The sequence below is a fragment of the Lynx rufus genome, unplaced genomic scaffold (genome assembly GCF_022079265.1).
Source record: "Lynx rufus isolate CCGP_SWC_20201006 ecotype Redwood Valley unplaced genomic scaffold, mLynRuf1.p SCAF_7, whole genome shotgun sequence".
NCBI lineage: Eukaryota > Metazoa > Chordata > Mammalia > Carnivora > Felidae > Lynx > Lynx rufus.
In genome coordinates, this window is record NW_025814889.1 from 62,370,002 (window position 1) to 62,388,804 (window position 18,803).

At 37.4% G+C, this 18,803-nt stretch overlaps 1 protein-coding gene across 2 annotated transcripts in view; it reads left to right on the forward strand.

Moving 5' to 3' along the window:
- Nucleotides 1-17,626, forward strand: part of FAR2 (fatty acyl-CoA reductase 2) — a 151,348-nt gene extending 133,722 nt beyond the window's left edge. For both annotated transcript variants that reach the window (XM_047065341.1, XM_047065342.1), the window contains exons 5-12: nucleotides 1,338-1,515; nucleotides 2,855-2,899; nucleotides 5,300-5,418; nucleotides 6,283-6,350; nucleotides 8,685-8,856; nucleotides 12,732-12,861; nucleotides 15,978-16,105; nucleotides 16,960-17,626. In XM_047065341.1, the coding sequence (XP_046921297.1) occupies nucleotides 1,338-1,515; nucleotides 2,855-2,899; nucleotides 5,300-5,418; nucleotides 6,283-6,350; nucleotides 8,685-8,856; nucleotides 12,732-12,861; nucleotides 15,978-16,105; nucleotides 16,960-17,122 (1,003 nt within the window). In that variant the 3' untranslated portion in view covers nucleotides 17,123-17,626. The remainder of the gene's footprint in view (nucleotides 1-1,337; nucleotides 1,516-2,854; nucleotides 2,900-5,299; nucleotides 5,419-6,282; nucleotides 6,351-8,684; nucleotides 8,857-12,731; nucleotides 12,862-15,977; nucleotides 16,106-16,959) is intronic.
- Nucleotides 17,627-18,803: the final 1,177 nt, after the last annotated feature.

Here is an 18,803-nt window from a genome sequence, read left to right on the forward strand (position 1 = left end):
TCTTAAATGCTCAATAATTTGTCATGGGAGCAAAGCGGTAACAGCTAAGATTTCCCTATAATCAAAATAGTATGACTGAGCTCAGTCCTTTAAGATAGGAATAAATGTACCAAACACATGGATTATAAAAATCACACTAGCATATTTAGGTAGCCTAATTTTTTTTAAGTGTACTTATTTTGAGAGAGAGCGACAGCAGGAGGGGCAGAGAGGGAGAGTCCCAACCAGCTCAGCCCAATGCGGGGCTCCATCTCACGACCCATCATAACCTGAGCCGATACCAAGAGTCGGATGCTTAACCAGCTGAGCCACTCAGACGCCCCTTAGGTAGCCTAATTTTTAAAACTGTATTATATCAAATGTTTAACCAAATAGACCTTCCAATTAAGAGAAACATTAAATATTTAATTGATGATTTTATTGCTTTCTCTGAGAAGCACAGATAGACTTTGGGATTATCAAAATAGTTCTGACATCTTTAAAAAAGAGATTAGGCTGATATCATGGTAACTCAGTTATTCACGATACTTGTCTTTCTGTAAGTACAGGTATTCAATAATCACTCTGTTAAAGTGGCTTCAGCGTACTATAATCACTCCACTTGACAGACTATTCATAGTCACTAGAGCACTTCAAAATTCATGCAAAATCTCTGGAAATAATTATCAAGCTATTACCATAGACTGCAAATAGAGCTCCAAAATGCATTTCATAGATTTGCTAAAACACATCGTAAGTCTGCCAAATGTAGTTGCTCTTATTTGTTAAGGCATTGAACAGAATTTTAAAAGCAAAAAGCTGAAGGTTGCAAGATCAGTGCACTCGGTGTTAATTGGACAACACTGAATGAGCGGGGCTGCCACGGAAGCACCCTGGATGCGAGCCTCTCAACTCTGTGAATACAGAACGTGCCATGCTCCTGGGGGGTGACTGGAGCTCACAAATGTGCTCCTGGATGTACTTGTGAACCGGTTGGAGAGGAATTGGTGATAATTAGAGATCAAACATAATAAAGCTGTAGATTGCATCGCTGCTGAATTTATCGATCTGAGTGGGAGGAAGCAGGATTCAAGTGATGGGATTGGGCTTAGCAGTGCAGAGCAAAGAGCTCATTCAGCGCACAGGATTTGGATACCCACTCAACTTGGGTATCCAGCAACTGTTCTGAATTCTAGAACTCAAGCAAGAAATGGAAAGTGTTGTTTGATTGTGTCTCACAGGGTCTTGTTTTGGGGAACTTTTCTTTTTCTTTCTTTCTTTCTTTCTCTCTCTTTCTTTTTTTGGTCTATTGTCTTACACACGTTGCTAGAATTCTTTTGTACTCTGACTACCCACAGGTGGTTAGACGATGCTATTATTGATGAGATCACACCCAAGCTGATTGGGGATCGGCCCAATACTTACACATACACCAAGGCCTTGGGAGAAATGGTGGTGCAACAAGAGAGTGGGAACCTAAACATTGCCATCATAAGGCCGTCCATTGTGGGAGCAACCTGGCAGGAGCCTTTCCCGGTAAGCCCACTCACCTGGATTCCAGATTCCTTGCTTTGCTTCCAAACCAGCATCCTTCTCACCCAATTACTTTCTGATGTTCTCTCTCCCTCTCTCTCTCTCTCTCTGTCTCTCTCTCTCTCTGCCTCTCTCTTGTCAGAATATGTAGCTGAGTGCAGCAAATCGAACATGAACCCATTGTACTAGGACAAAATTCCATGTTTGGTTCAGGATCTGTCCAGCATGATGCTCCTCTGGGAGCCTAGACTTGGCTGGAGATCGTAAATTCACTTCTTGTTAACCCTAGTGTGAAAATTCCATGGGAGATAGTTTTAGTTCTTGGCTTTCCCTCTATAGTTTAAATATACCAGAATGTTCTTGATGGCCAAACTGGTAGTATTACAACTGCCAGGGCAAATAAGAATCACAAAGTTCACAGAAGGTTCTCAGGGTAGGAATAATAATTTTTGTGTCTGTATACTGCAATATCCTTTTGAAAGTACACTAAATTATACCATCTTTTTTGAAGCAATTTTGTGAAGCTTTAGGGCCCCCAAATTTGAGCTGTACTACTTACTGACAATGGAGCCTTTTAAGTGGTCTCATCTATAAAACTGGGCTAATACTGTTTTAGCCCAATACTGGACCCACTTTGGAGAGTCAACCAAATGAGACAATGTATGAGGAGTGTTTGTTTAGTGTAGTGCCTGGTCCCTAGTAGAAGACTCAACAATCCCTTCATCTTCTCTTTTCTGTCTCCTCTCCTATTTTCCACACACACTTTGACTTTTACATATAAAGAAACAGACAGAATAAGGTCAACTGACTTGCTTTTAGGGCTTAGGAGACAAACTCAGAAAGACATTTTCCTCTAACTGCTCCTGAACATATTCTCCCTGTTAACATCTCTAAGCAAGCTAATACAAGTGGAGTTTGGACGCATGACTTCTCATTTTTGAGAAATGGATAATTCCTACAAATCATGTTTGATTTGTAGTGTTCCCCTGGAGAATTAAAATCAGGACTGAGGTGGAGAAAAATGATGGTTAATAAATGGATTGGCAGGTTATGATTTTAAGACAAGGTGCAATTTAGCCTGTAAGAGGTCATAAAACAATTTGAAATTCTCCATGACTCCTCCAGAATGCTGGCAGAATCTTAATTCTTGCACAAGTGCAGAAATATCCAGTGCTTTGCCACTGATCTTTGTTTCTGGTCTTAGAAAAACTGGCTTAGACTGTTCTATCAGCCAGGGTCTCAGTGCTCTTTTTTGAAATTTATTAAGATCAGACTGCAGATGTTACAGATATATTATGATTTTCTGACATGTGTAACCAATAGAGATCTTTTTTTCTTTTAGGGTTGGGTTGATAACTTAAATGGACCTAGTGGACTCATTATTGCGGTATGTATAACACTGTAGAAACAACTACTTGAAATGTAGTGGAGGAATGGTAAGGAAATGCTTAGTGTTGCTTTGGCTTCATTGATCCAAAAACCATAAATGTTACTTTATTATTATCGAAGCAACTTAATCTCAGTTTTGCTGATTGGAAAATAGAGGCAGGATGAAATTACTTCTATTGTTTGTAGATTTTATTATCAGGAAAACAGAGGTCCTGTGATATCAATTACGATTTAGGAGTTATTTTTGGAAAAATCTGAGCATCAAGGACCATGTCTGTATTTCCCTTTGATTACCACAAGATGGGAGTGTTTCCTCCTTTTTGCTCTTTATCAATAGCTTGAATTAGTACACCAAACTGGGGATGCAATAAACGTCACATTCCCAAAGATTAAATTTTTTATTATAATACACATATAAGAGTTTGTGTGTGGATAGAAATTTTATGGGGGCGCCTGGGTGGCGCAGTCGGTTAAGCGTCCGACTTCAGCCAGGTCACGATCTCGCGGTCCGTGAGTTCGAGCCCCGCGTCGGGCTCTGGGCTGATGGCTCGGAGCCTGGAGCCTGTTTCCGATTCTGTGTCTCCCTCTCTCTCTGCCCCTCCCCCGTTCATACTCTGTCTCTCTCTGTCCCAAAAATAAATAAACGTTGAAAAAAAAAAAAAAAGAAATTTTATGTATGTATATATATATATATATATATATATATATATATATACATGTGTATATATATATACATGTATATATGTATATATATGTGTATGTATATATACATATATACATGTATATATACATATATGTATGTATATATACATATATGTATGTATATATACATATATGTATGTATATATATACATACATCAATAACTGGTGCTCAACAGATACAAGAAAGAGAACCACCCACTGGAGCAAATTTTTCACATGTAAAAATTGATGACTTTAGTAAATACTTTTCACCAATGATCCTCTCACAGACAAGTAGAAATGTCAGTGGTGCCTGTAAGTCATCATCAGTGGGTTTCTCCCTGCATTGAAGGCTGATGTGGTTGACATGAGCCGTGACCTAGTTCACAGTTCACGCTGAAACACTGTAAGACCAGAACCATTACTCTACTCTTTAGGACAATGAATAGGAATTCAATTTTCTCCCTGAATTTAAATCTTATTAGAAACCTCATGCTTCAGGTTATTTCTGTTCTTCTCAGAGCTAGGTCCAACGTGAACTAACATATAAGAGAGTGAATTGTGACTACCTGTCAAAGACAGGGACAGTGAACTTCCTTCGGATTTCTTTATTTTTCTAGCAGCCCCTTTTTGTTCTCTACCTGTCTTCAATTCTCTCTTCTTTAAAGCTTAGTTGGGGTGAATATTTGGTAACTTAGAACATAATTATTTTAACATGACCCTAGAATGAGTTTCTTTATATTATTTATAAATCATATTTATTCCGATTTTCTAAATTTTTTAAAACTGATTTCTTACATCCAAAGGAAGGGGAATCAGTTACAAGAAAATAAAAATGAGGAACATAAGAAAGTGCTAACCATTGCAAATCGATGCTAGAAATATGCAGGGTATCAATAACTTCATAAAATCAAGAAACATGACTATTTATTAACTGACTTATTTGTTGGCATGACTTATTTATTAATGTTAATAATTCCCGATTCTTACATCTACATAAGATCAGTGATCTGTGAACTAAGATACTTAACACTTAACAAAAAGTGGTGGCCCTTTCCTAAGTAATAAAAAAGTTTTTGTGGAATGGTAGAACTTTATTTATTTTGAGGAGGGGGAGAAGGGGCAGAGAGAGAGAGAGAGAGAGAGAGAGAGAGAGAGAATCCCAAGCAGGCTCCACAGTGTCAGCACAGAGCCTGATGCAGGGCTCGAACTCACGAACCATGAGATCATGACTTGAGCCAAAAACCAAGAGTTGGATGCTTCACCAACTGAGCCACCCAGGTGCCCCTAATTTTTAAAAGTGTTTCTTAAACCTTTAGTGTCTACTACTGTTTGTAAGCTACTAGGCACTAGCAGAAAATGACATCATTTAAGAAATGGTAAACTAGGAATAGAGGGAAATTTGGGAAACCTTAATTCTTAAAATATCTCATGGATTAATTATTAAATGTGAAAAAACTGTTGGTGTTTATTAACTAGATATACTAACCTCTCACAAATCTGAGGAACTCCACTCTCTAAAGGGACCTGAGGACTACTATGGAAATGCTGGCATTTGAGGCGAACTTGGCTGGGGGGTTGGGTAGGCTGAGAAAAGTCAGCCTTGGCACAATAACCCAGTCAGCAGCGAGTCAGTGCTAACTGTTGTAACTAGTGGTATTAGTATTAGCCCCAATTATTACTTAAAACCTATTTTATGTTCTCTTTTCCTGTGCAGGCCGGGAAAGGGTTTCTCCGGTCCATAAGAGCTACTCCGATGGCAGTGGCAGATTTAATTCCAGTTGATACAGTTGTCAATCTCACCTTGGCTGTAGGATGGTACACAGCAGTTCACAGGTGTGCATGCATAAGCCAGCTTGCAGAGCTTTGATGAGGAGGAGGGTGAATATGTTAGGCTTATTATATGCATTTGATTGCAGAAGACCCCAAATGTGAAAGAGGATTTGTTTTAATATTTTACAGAGTTTCAAATATGCCATCACGTATGCATGGAGGTGTTTTATAAATACTGATGTGTATTTTGATCATAAAGTAACAAACTCTTTAAATCCTTTAACCATAAAATTGATAACCAAAAAGAGTTTTTCCTTCTATTCGGTAATTTAAAATACAGCTTCCTTTTTCAAGGCAAAGGAGATAAAAGTGGGTGAAATGAGGGCATCTTTTATATTTTATAGAACTGCTCACTTCCTGATAAATGCCAAAATCTCAGATCACCATATGGGGGCTATTTCCTAGTACCAAAAAAAAAAAAAAAAAAAAAAAAAGTTGTGTATACATTTGCTTTGATAGTAAATGACAAACAGAATTAAAATTTTCTTATTTGAAGTCAGCCATTTAGATGTTTTTCAATCCAGCAGGGCTTAACTGGATTTAGGAGAAAACATAGCCTGTATTTTGCCCAGTAACCATGTCCAGAAGTAAGGAATGTGACCCGCTTTCTCATTGTCATGGTACCTCCATTTGCTGCTTAAATACATCAAACTTTGTGAGCTCTCTGTGTGCACATGCACAAACACCCATATTTCCCTAGTCTTCTTCCATTTTGCTTTTTTACCCAAAGAAGGAACAAAAGATGGAAGTGTTGCTTTCATTATGGAAACTACTGAAACAATCTTGTTTAAATGTTATTTTTCCTTATATTTTTTCCATTAGTCTTTCATTTAGTTGTATTTATTTAATTTTTATTTCATTTTTCAGACCTAAGTCAACATTAATCTACCACTGTACGTCTGGTAACTTCAATCCTTGTAACTGGGGCAAAATGGGTAAGTGTCTATAGAGATGTAACTACCTAACTATTAGTGTCTGCCCTCACACTGTGAATGTCTACCACAGGGGTAGGGGGTGGGGATGGACAAAATGTGTTCTGGAGCTTGGAGTCAAATGGGAGAAAAAGAAAAAAAATAAGCAAAAAAGATAAAATAATTAGAAATTATAAATGTGTAAGAGTTAACTAGAATGTACTATGGTACATCAAAGGGAGTCAGTGGAATATCTACATGATTGTAAGCAATAAGGGGTTCATTGGCTACAAAGATTTTAAAAATCAAGAAAAGTGAGCAAAAGTCAGCAATGATAAGTAATGTCCATGATGAAATATTCCTGCTGGGGCAGCTGCTCCCATGTGCATATCCCTTGCCCCCTTGCTCCCTCACTGAGACTGTGAAATGATCAATGATCAAGTAGATTTAGAAAAGTTCAATACTACTAACTTTTGTTACTGAGTCAGCAATACTCTTCATTGATTTATACAGTGAGCCTTACATGTGACCTTGAAAGTATCTTGTTGAAGTAATTAATCCTGCATGTAAAAGAAAATTAGCTAACCAATCTTGTCCTCCTTTGTCAATTTAGGAGTTGTCTTGCAAATATCTGAAACTTTTAGAACATCTAATTTTGTTTAGATACTAGATATAGAGAAAATCAAATGAACTTCATTTGTTAGAATCTGATTCCCAATTCAGAACACTCTGCTATGCTATTGTTTGCAAAGTTGTTACTTCAGTAAAAATGAAATGATCTACTATCATCAAAGTTCTTCAGATCATATATCCAGCTCTTTAGATAATATATCTAAATAACTCTGAACATATTTGGAAATAAGTCTCCTCTACGTCAGTAACAGAATTATGATATCACTTATAAAAGTGGCATTCGTAGAAGCAAACCAGATATCTTAGGCTCTTAAATAAAACATGGAAATTACATTTCTGAAATTTACAAGTCTTCCTCCGTGCTGAAACTTATTATCTCTGTTTTATCAAATTATACAATATCACAGTTGAAAGTAATCTTAAAAATAATCTAGTGGCCTTGCTTTATTTTACATATGCAGCCCCGGGAGAATAAAAGATCTATTCAAATTCATATGGAGGCTGGTACCCAAAATAGAAGTAGAAGATGCGTCTCTTGACTCTCCCCAGTGGTCAGTAACCACTTCACTAGTGATTCTTAAAAGTGATTATGACTCCGTCTGGGAGGAGAAGAGTCCAGATTCCTGGGCCAGATATTTCTTGAGAATCTTTTCTGTGTAAGGTATATATATTTTATATAGATTTCCAGGTAATCTTGTTTAAGGAGGACAATAGTCATATCACCATAAGAATTGGTATCATTATAATTGAAAAATGAACTTAGGCATAGCCTTTGAAAATTTTACATACATAAAATAAATATTGAATTTGAATTAGTTTTTTTTTTAAATAATTATTTTACAACTGTACATTAAAAGTTTTTAACTAGGTTTTATCTACATAACAATGTAAAAAATTGTGAAAAAAAGTCTGGAGACAAGAGTGGACGATTGAGTCTGGATATTCCTAGAGAAGCAGAAATATCCAAGAAGTAAAAGACTGGTATTTAAAGTGAACCAATATAAGGGAATCCTGCCTTGATATTCTCTATTTTACTTAAACTTTATGAAGCTTTAAGTAACCCTTTATAGGGGCGCCTGGGTGTCTCAGGTGTCTCAGTCGGTTAAGCGTCCGACTTTGGCTCAGGTCATGATCTCGCGGTTCGTGAGTTTGTGCCCCGCGTTGGGCTCTGTGCTGACAGCTCAGAGCCTGGAGCCTGCTCCGGATTCTGTGTCTCTCTCTCTGCCCCTCCCTCAATCGCTCACTTGCTCTCTCTCTCTCTCAAAAATAAACATTAAAAATTTTTTTCTAAAAGGTAACCCTTTTTAAAGGTTTAAGTAAAATGTGAAGAAACTTTCCTGATGGTTCTGCAAGTAACAATCCAGCCTAGGAAATAAAGCCTTCAGGTTCTGTCTTGGGGCTTTCAGAATAGACTAGATATCCTTGGAACCAATGATGGATTTAAGTTTTTCTGAACAGTTCTTCACTGTATTGATTAGAACTATTATTTCCCCAAGAAGTTGCTTTTAGTGTAAGGTTTCAAGAAAAGGACCCACTTTGTAACCCATTCTCATTGTTTGATTTTTGCAGGTGACCTCTTGCCTGGCATAAATAACCTTAATATTGTCTCAGATTGATTCTTGACTCTACACAGCAAATCATTAGTCTTTATCATTTTGACCCATTGCAACCTCGACTACAGTGGGCTTATATGTGCCTGGACTTAGTGCTCTATTTTTTCCACAGGATTCCAAGTCTTGGCAACCTTTGAAAAAGTCCCATTTGAGAGAGCTTTTAGGAGGCCGAATGCAGACTTCACAACCAATACCATCACAAGCCAGTACTGGAATGCAGTCAGCCACCGAGCCCCTGCCATCATCTACGACTTCTATCTACGGCTCACAGGAAGGAAGCCCAGGTAAGAAGCTGAAGTCAATTGCTTTAAGAGTGTTGCCGCATGGAAGGTTAGGATCCCAAAGTCCTTAGCCCTCCTTTCATCTGGGGATCAAAGGTGATAACTAAATCATACACACACACACACACACACACACACACACACACGTATGTATATATTTGGGGACAAAACCAAAGCAGTAGTAGTGAGAAGCCCCAGAGGGACTCCTACGTTAAAAATCCTCTATCATAATAATGGAAGTTCAATATTGAAGAACTTGGTGAATTCAGCAAGTAATCATCCACCAAAAGGAAAGCAACTGAGACTCTAAGTCTGGGGTTTTCTAAATTGTTAGGTAATATTAAAATAACGATAACAGCCTCACTTACACACACACACACACACACACACACACACACACGGAATGATGTGGAATGATCTCATTTTCATTCTCACAACCCAGAGAGGATATTCTCGGTATGCCAGTTTTACAAATAGGATGTAGAAGCTGCGGGGAAGAATTTAAAGTAGACTCCAAGTGACAGAATAAAGATCTGGAGAAACCTGAACCAGATTTACTGCCACCTAGAGGTGAGTAAAGAAATAAAGGGAACAAGGTAGAATGAAATGTGTGGATGCTGAGGCAGCTGTGTCACCATATAGCTGTGTGACATAGGATGTATCCCTTTCTCTCACTTAAATTCTGTGTCTTGAATATTGTCTCTCAAGAGTCATAATTATAAGTACCAAAGGCAATTGCTGCAAGTAAGAATCAGGAGCATGAATAGCATTGCCTTCTGTTCTAGTCTCTCTACAGGAGGAAGCCTCTCTCAGCATGTTGAATTTCCATCCTTCTTAGCAGTGCAAATGACTAAAACTTAGGCAATGTCACTTTTATCCAAATTTTCAGAGACCCAATTTAAAGCTGATAACTCAATAATCATCAGCTTTTTCTTGAGCAAGGTGAAAAGGAGACATTGTGGCTATGGAGAAAATATTTGCATAGGGCTTTTTTTTATTAGTTATTTTGAGAGAGAGCGCACACGCATGTGAGCAGGGAAGGGGCAAAGAGCGAGAATTCCAAGCAGGCTCTGTGCTGTCAGCATGGAGCCTGACATGGGGCTTGAACTCACCAACCTTAGGATCATGATCTGAGCCAAAATCAAGATCGGGTGCTTAACCAACTGAGCCACCCAAGCACCCCATGTATGGGGCTTATTAAATAAAGATGGGAAAAGAAGAAAAACCTATTGTAGGCAGAAATGCTAAAGATTTTAACACAGATCAGGGTTGAAAGAAGACCTGCAGAAAGAGCAAAGTTCCATAAGCAGAAAAGAGAAACAGGAGAAAGGGACCTAATAAAAATCTTTATGAATTTTGTTTGTGAGAAATTAAACTAATATTTGTGGAAAATGGGTAGGTTTGTTTGGTCACAAGTATCCTTCGAGACCCTTTCCCTTCCCAGGTGTGTGTGTGTATAATCTTTTACGCACTTACAACCATATATAGACATGCATAAATATAGTTTTGCGTTGAGGTGTGTGTATGCAAATCAGGCCTGCAAATTTTCTAACTTTTTTCACTAATGGCCCATGAAAATTAAAGTCATTCTGCCTACTGGTGTCCTTTTAACTCTTCCAAACAATGCGGTCATGAGTATCAGTGCACACGCATTTTTTTAGAACATGCCACTGGGTCCGGGGAGGAAGCTGAGGAGTGTGATTGCTGGATTGGAGGATGTCTCTGAGTTTTGTGACTAACTGCCGGGCTGCCCTAAAGGAAGGCTCTGTCAGTTTGACAATTGGCACTATCACATCAGCACATGAGGGTAAAAATTTGTTTTTTCTTACCCTCATCACTACTTTGCCAAAAATCAATCTTTTGAATCGTCAAACTAATGATAATGATTGGCATCTCTTCGTTCCTTTGATTTGCAGTCCCGATTGCTGGAGGGGCTGGGCTTTTCTGTGGTCATTGGGCATTCAGTATTTCTCCTGAGTTGTCTGTTTCTCACCTGTTTTTCTTAGGTTGTCCTTATTAATTTACAGAAACTCCTATGTATGTGTGTAAACTTATATTTAATATATTTTTCCCAAGTCACTTTCTTATCTCATACCTTCGATTAAACTTTTTCTAATACAAGGGAACTACATATAGTGTAGGTCTTAATAGCATGGAGTATAACTTGGCCATAACTTCACCAAATTAACCATATGAGTCCTATCTCTAATACTTAACTGCCTCACCTATAAAAAGGGACAGTTAACATACTTATTTATACTATTTATATAAGAGGGCACAGCATATAGCAATCACTATTATTACTAAAGAAGTTTCAGATTTTTACATGAATCACTCTTTTCCTTTATGGCTTTCACATTTTATGTATTACGAAGACCTTCTCTACCTAAAAGTAAGAAATGTATTCTTTCTTTAAAAAAATTATGCTGATATAGTTCTGTACATAGGATATCACTGTACAAGGATCATTTTCAAAAATTAAATTTATTAAAATCACATCAATTCCATCAGAACTGTAGAATGGATAAAGATGGTCATGATTAGGTCTGCTATAGCAGAATATCATAGACTGGGAGGCTTACAAGTAACAGTTTATTTCTCACAGTTCTGGAGACTGGGCAGTGTTAAGATCAAGATGCTACTGGACTCAGCATCTGCTGAGGGCCTGCTTCCTGGTTCCTAGACAGCCATCTCTCTCTCTCTCGTGTCCTCACTAGCTGGAAAGTCCAAGGGAGAGAGAGAGGCACTAATCACCTCCCCAAGTCTTCTCCTCCAAACACTATCACATTGGTGGGAATAGGTTTAAATATATGAATTTGGGGAGGAGGGGCATACAAATAGTCTATAGCAAAAATGTTAGATAATAATAGCTAAATGGAAGGCTACTGTAATGCTTGTACCAGGGAATAATGAGTCTACCCTCTGCCTAAGAATTTCCCATGATACAATGAGAGAAGTCCCTGATAAGTCATTAGGATCTGACCAGAAACAAGACCAAATTCCCAAAACAGTGTAAGTCATTACTGGGTCAACTACAGTAATCACTATTGGCAAAACGGGCCTAAGAGAAATGTTCTACAGGCCAAAGTGATCTGTAGCCAGAAGATCTAGGTTTCAGCGGTAGCTGTGTGAACTTTAAGCTGTTAACCCTTGTGTAAGATTAAGGAAGATAAATAATAATAGATCTTTACTCCCTCACAGATTCCTACTGTGAGGATCAAATAAGATCACATCTGAAAGTTTTCGATAAATTATTGTAAAGTTGAGAAGTTCACACAGCAGAGCTGGTCCAAGTCCTGACCACAGGACTGGAAGATGTGGGCCATCTGAAGTCATGGGACAGAGTGGTGAGATCATAAAAGCATAAGCTTTTTGAGGGTGGTCAAAACTGGGTTTCAATTTTGCCTTTGACACTCATTATTATCATGGCCACTTCATCTATCTTAAGCTCCTTCTACCCACTCATAAAATGCAGATAAATACCTACCTGACAGATATGAGAATTAGCTGAGGTAGTATTTTTTTCAAAGTATCAGCACTGTGCCACACAGTAGGTGATCACCTAGTTATTTTCCAATATCTGGCTCGGCTTTTAAAATATCTGCCACTTTTGAGAAAGAGAAGGTAGTAAAGAGGAAGAGGAGGAGGTTGTTTGTATTAAAATGCCTAATAGACTCCATTAGTTTCATCCCCTTCCTTTATTCAACAGAGATAATGTGGAAAGAGAAAAAAAGAATCTGTTTTAATGAAGAAATGGGGGCAAGAGGGAAATTCTTTCTCTTTTCTCAAAAAATAACGTGTCCTACATCCTATAGAGTAGCATGGAAGCAGCCATCTGTGGTGTGCTGATATTTGCTTCTACCTGATTTTTACCTCAGGATGACAAAGCTCATGAATCGGCTGCTAAGAACAGTGTCCATGCTGGAGTATTTTGTCAACCGGAGTTGGGAATGGAGCACATACAATACGGAAATGCTGATGTCTGAGCTGAGTCCTGAAGACCAGAGAGTGAGTAGAGTCCTGACAACCATTTGACCTGGAAAGCTGATGGATGAAGAAGTTTTAGTTACATACACAGAATTCTTTTTTCTCTTTTCTGGTCTTCCTTCCTTCCCTTTCCTCCCTCCCTCCCTTTTTTTTTTTTTTTTTTTTTGGCTAAGAAAATCCATCAGTATTATTGACACAATGCAGGAAATAAGTTAATGTAGGTAAGAGTCCTGGGTTCTCAACTTTGATTAGATCCTCCTGCTATCCTGCAGTCACATTTCACATATTTCGCTTCCATTCCTGTTCACCCTTGGTTTGTCCTCAGCAAATCCTCAGTACCTCTGTATTTTCCCTAAACCCACAGCATAGGACTTCAATGAAAAATCACAATTTCATTGCTCATAAACTCACCCACTGCTCTTGTTAAATCAAGATCATTCTGCATCTCCAAAGCTACAGTTCTTTCCTTGCTTTTTATTATTTTTAAGGTTTATTTTTTAATTTTTAATGTTTATTTTTGAGGGAGAGACAGAGTGCAAGTAGAGGTGGGGAAGAGAGAGAGAGGGAGACACAGAATCCAAAGCAGGCTCTAGGCTCTGAGCTGTTAGCACAGAGCCTGACATGGGACTTGAACCCACGAGCCATGAGATCATGACCTGAGCTGAAGTCTGATGCTTAACTGACTGAGCCACCCAGGTACCCCAGAAAGTTTTAGTAGATAGTGTCAACCAAGAGAGTGAAAACTTTAAAATTTAATTGAAAACTCAGGATATGCTCAGGAAACACATGACTCTCTGAGGAAAAAAAAACAAACAAACTGGAAACGTATAAAGTACACAAGATTTCTATACTTGTGAATTTCAGAATATACAAAGATTTCAAGACTTAACATTTATAACTGCCAAGCAGCTAATGTAAAGAAAATAAATGGCATGGCTATTAAGCAGTTAATGTGAAGGCCTGTCTTCAGGAATGAAAATCTGAATTATCAAAGATCATTATAGGGATAGAGGCTATATGTGCTGTACATGTACTAGAGAGAAGGCAGTACTGATGGAGGGAGGTCTTAGTGGGATGCACATAAGAGTTGGGGTTAGCTTTAACTAACCGACTCTTGGTTTTGGCTCAAGTCATGATCTCACGGTTTGTGAGTTTGAGCCCTACATCGGGCTCTGCACTGTCAGTGGGATTCTCTCTCTCTGCCCCTACGCTATTCACGCTTGCTCACTCACTTGCTCTCTCTCAAAATAAATAAAAGTTTTTTTAATTACAAAAATTTTTAAAGAAAAAAGCATTTCTCGATTTATCTAGTACTTGACAGCATGTAGAAGAGACCACATCACACTGAGAAGGAAATGCGAGGCTACTGCCAGCCTCACATGCCAGCTATGGGCTTTACTCCTACATACCAGCCTCAGAGTATAATTCAAATCCAAGCCCTAGAAATACTTCAGGTCATGGAACCTAAGGGTTACTTAAAGTCAAACACCATAAATGTTAAATTAAATACACCAGGTGAGATTTAGAGGGATATTTTAACTGAAATCATTGCAGAGCATCTCTAAAACTGACATGAAATAGAGCTATTTTCAGAAATATTTACATCCCTTGTATAAACAAAATTATTCTAAGTACTTGTTTGAAATGCATGGATAATGATCAAACTATGTTGTTTAAAAAAAAAACTATTGTAAATGGTTTTTAAAATTAGCTACAGGTTCTATGTACAGTTATCTTTATTGCATTTTTCCCATGTAATTTATCCCTCTAATTGAAAAGGCAGCTTAGAGTTTCATTTTTTGACATTTCACTATTTTAACCTAAAATAACCAAAAATTTTTTGAAAATGAAAAGAATCAAATGTGCTATGGATTTAACATACACTTTCAAAATAGCAAAGGTAACAGTCCTGAAAATTGCATATAATTGCCAAACTCTGGCTTAGAATCGGCTTAGAATTCAGTTTGATTTGCCATATGGAATGAGGATTCCAAACAAGGATGTTACTGAAATCTAACTTAGAAATGTGAACTGGTATAAAAATAAAAGCCTCTCTTTATATAAATGAATAAGTAATATTTAGTGATACTATAGTAAATAAACATATCCAAACAAAGTGATGCAGAATTACCTTTGAAAAGCATTTCAGTTGTTGGACAAGTCTATGAAGCTCTCTGGAACTCAATCATCTCATCTGCTCTTTGTTAATACTCCGTATTATTTGAGATAACTTGCAATAAACATATATATCATATAATATATAATAAATTATATATAAATGTAAAATATCATATGTATTATATATAATCTATAATAATAAAAGAAAATAGAAATAAAACACCAAACTAGGGAAAATATGCATTAAAATATGAAGTCAAAGATAAGAATGAAAAAATAGGATGTCCATATGTAGTCTACAAGATCTTACTAAGTCACTGCAGTTAAGCAGAGAATCTGTTTTTGAGCTTTTTGGTGGCAAAGTGAAAGGGAAAATATAGTTCCATGGTATTCTGTATCCAAGAGGAGAAAATACACTATGGTTCCAAGAGAAACACTTAACTCTTACCGCTTAACTCTAAAAGAAATGTTTTTGAAGGGCTTCATTTAACAGCACACATAGTAGATAACATCTCTAAAGCAAATACAGAATATAATTTCTGCTAAACTATTAAGAGTTTGCTTATTCAGCTTACCTTAATCTGCATAATGAAATGGTGATATTGCAGGAAAGGAGGGTAGGCCAAGGAAACACCACCAAAATTTAAAGAATGGAAAAAAGGAGAAGCACAGTTTGTTTTGCTCCCTACCCATCACTTTTAAAAATAATTAATCCCAATTTACTTGAAATGAAATTAGCTTTTACCAGCTAATGCCAGTTCCTTTAAATTTCCTTCACAAGACTTCTTAAATGTCAAATATTTGTGCTTGATCGGTGTCTGAATGTTTCTGTGCAAATGATAATCCATTTTGTCAGTGCCTTGGAAATAACTGTTCAAATAATCTCCTTTGAAGGGGTCCCACCCAAGTCTCCCAAACTGAATTTCACTCATTTATGTAAAAGAAATTTTTCAAAAGGACAAAGTGATGGTCTCCAGCAGTGCAATTCTAGCAATCCATAATGTCTTCTTGCCTTTCAGGTATTCAACTTTGATGTGCGCCAGTTGAACTGGTTGGAATACATTGAAAATTATGTTTTAGGAGTTAAGAAGTACTTACTGAAAGAGGATATGGCTGGGATCCCAGAAGCAAAACAACATTTGAGAAGGTAAGCCTAATCAGTTAATATTTATTGCGCACTTCTCCCATGTATCTGATTTTATACCGGACATGAAATTGGAGCAGGGGAGGAGAAGAATTAACATTTTTCAAGCATTTACTACATTATAGATCCTTCCTTGTATACTATGCCCTCATAATACAGTTTTGCTTAGACTTCGCCACACCCCTATGAGGGGGTATTTTGTTATCCCCCCACCCCTGCTTTTTTTTTTTTTTTTCTATCAAAGATATATTTAGGCTCAAAGAAGGTAAATAACTTGTTTGTGGTAACACATGGGAAATACAGGATCCAGATTTGAACCCGTTTCTCTTTTTCTTCTACCCCATCCCATCATAATGGGATATTAAGAATACACCCAACAAGCAGGAAATTTGACTGTACTGTTTAACATGGGCAACTCACTCAACCACTCTTCATGTCCTTAAACTGCCTCAAGTTTCTTTCAGTCATTATTCCATAAAGGACAATCAACTATAGCAGTCTGATATAATTCTGGTAGAAACAAAGGGCTTTTCATGCAGAGATTATAAGGATGGAAAGGTAAATTGTAATGGAAGAGGAACCTTAAATAGCAGGCTAAGAACTTGAGAACTTACCTTCTAATGAACAAGAACCAGTGAAGATTCGTGATATGGTAATATGATCAAAGTATAATTATGGAAAGGCGATCATTCAGAAGGCATGTTGTGGAAATAGATAAAAAATCAAAATGTCATAAGGTCATGTCACATACCTGGGAGCACCTAACGAGCCAGAAAATGACATTTATGCTTCAGATAGCACAGATAGGTATTTGATGCTTGCTGTTTTAACTTTGGTTATGTATTTCTGTTCCCCAGGCTCCGAAATATTCACTACCTCTTTAATACTGCCCTCTTCCTCATTGCCTGGCGCCTTCTCATCGCACGATCTCAGATGGCTCGGAATGTCTGGTTCTTCATTGTGAGCTTCTGTTATAAATTCCTCTCCTACTTTAGGGCATCCAGCACACTTAAGGTCTAAGAACATTCAGCAATCTCCTTTTATCTGGAATCTCCTGGATACCTCCAAAACAGCAAACTGTGGTTCTTAAGATTAGGAAGTAACAAAGAATATGCCCAAGCTCATTAACTGTCAAACGTCTTGTCATGTATTCATCCTTATTTCTTCCCTATGTATTGTTTTTATTTAAGTGAGAAAAGGAAAGTCATATCTTAGCCTACAATCATACATATCTTAGGAAAATTTATTTCCAGATTGCCTCCTAACACTCTATGCCCTTGAACATAAAACACCAAAGTACATCTGTCTGTTGGTATTTAGGGTTTTTTTTTTTTTTTTTCTTGAGAGGACTAATTTTGACTAAATGAACATGGAATAACATACGACGGAAGCTGAAATATGCTAAAGAAAGGCAGTTCTAACCTTGGAACCATTCCAAGGGTACCCAGTAGAAAAGTTTAAAATCAAGATTAAGGGACACCTGGGTGGCTCAGTTGGTTAAGTGTCTGACTCTTGATTTTGGCTCAGGTCATGATGTCAGGGTTTGTGAGCTCGAGCCCCATATTTTGCTCCGCACTGACAGCGTGGAGCCTGCTTGAGATTCTCTTCCTCTCTCTCTGCCTCTTCTCTGCACACACACACACATGCGTACGTGTGCTCTCTTTCACAAAAATTAACATTAAAAAAGATCAAGTAGAAGAATGGTCTCTGCATCCTCAGATATACCATAAAAGAAATAATCCTCCACTGAAATCTCAGCCTTTTTTTGTGTGTTATACCATGGAGACCTGAGTGAAGGCTGAGAGAATTAGAAAAGTGGGCTCACATTTAGCATTTCCCTCAACTATACTTCTGAAATCTAAAAAACAAAAAATAAAACAAGAGGTTTAAGTAATTATGTACAGAATGAGGGCTCAAGTGTATTTGCACTAGGACTACTTACTATGCTTGTAAGTAAAAATTAGTTCTTATAATTTCAATCTATTATTTCTAAATCTTTTCAATTACCCATTTTCCTGATGACCTTCTCTCAAGAGTTTCCTTCTCTTTTATTGAAGTCACCAAACCCCTTATATTTAAGCTTATTTTGCTCAGGCCTCAGTGACTAATGGGAGGAAGGTACTAGGCTAGAATCCTAAAAAAACCAGTCCCTGGATCTTTGCCAATGAGAAAGCAAAATTCCAAATACAAGTGTAAATGCTAGATTTAGTTTTTTGTATAGTGGGAAAATTACTCCTCTGTGATCATCAGGACTTACTAGTATCTTGATCATCCCAAGTGGACAACGTTAACTGTACAATGTACAGCAGAAGATGATAGACTTCACTAAGTGACTTTATGTTTAGAGAATAGGTGTTGTTTTGTTTAAAAATGTTTTATGTATACTATCAATGAATAGTTTTTGTTCCCAAATTCCTATATTAATAATATAGCTGTTATCCTGACTTTCATCTTATTTGAGATACCAGTGCATGCTGGATTGCAGCATTTCATGTTAAAAACATGAAATATTATTATATAGTATTTGGGGCCTAAGCAATTAAAAATAATCATAACTACTGGCAAATGACACAAGCATAAAATGGTAACAATGGCAGTTACTTATATTTATGCTCTCTGGAATGATATGTAATACTCAGAAAGCACATTCACGTAGTTAAGTGCACAGGGCTTGAAGGCAGCTTCTAGCCTGGTAGTACTT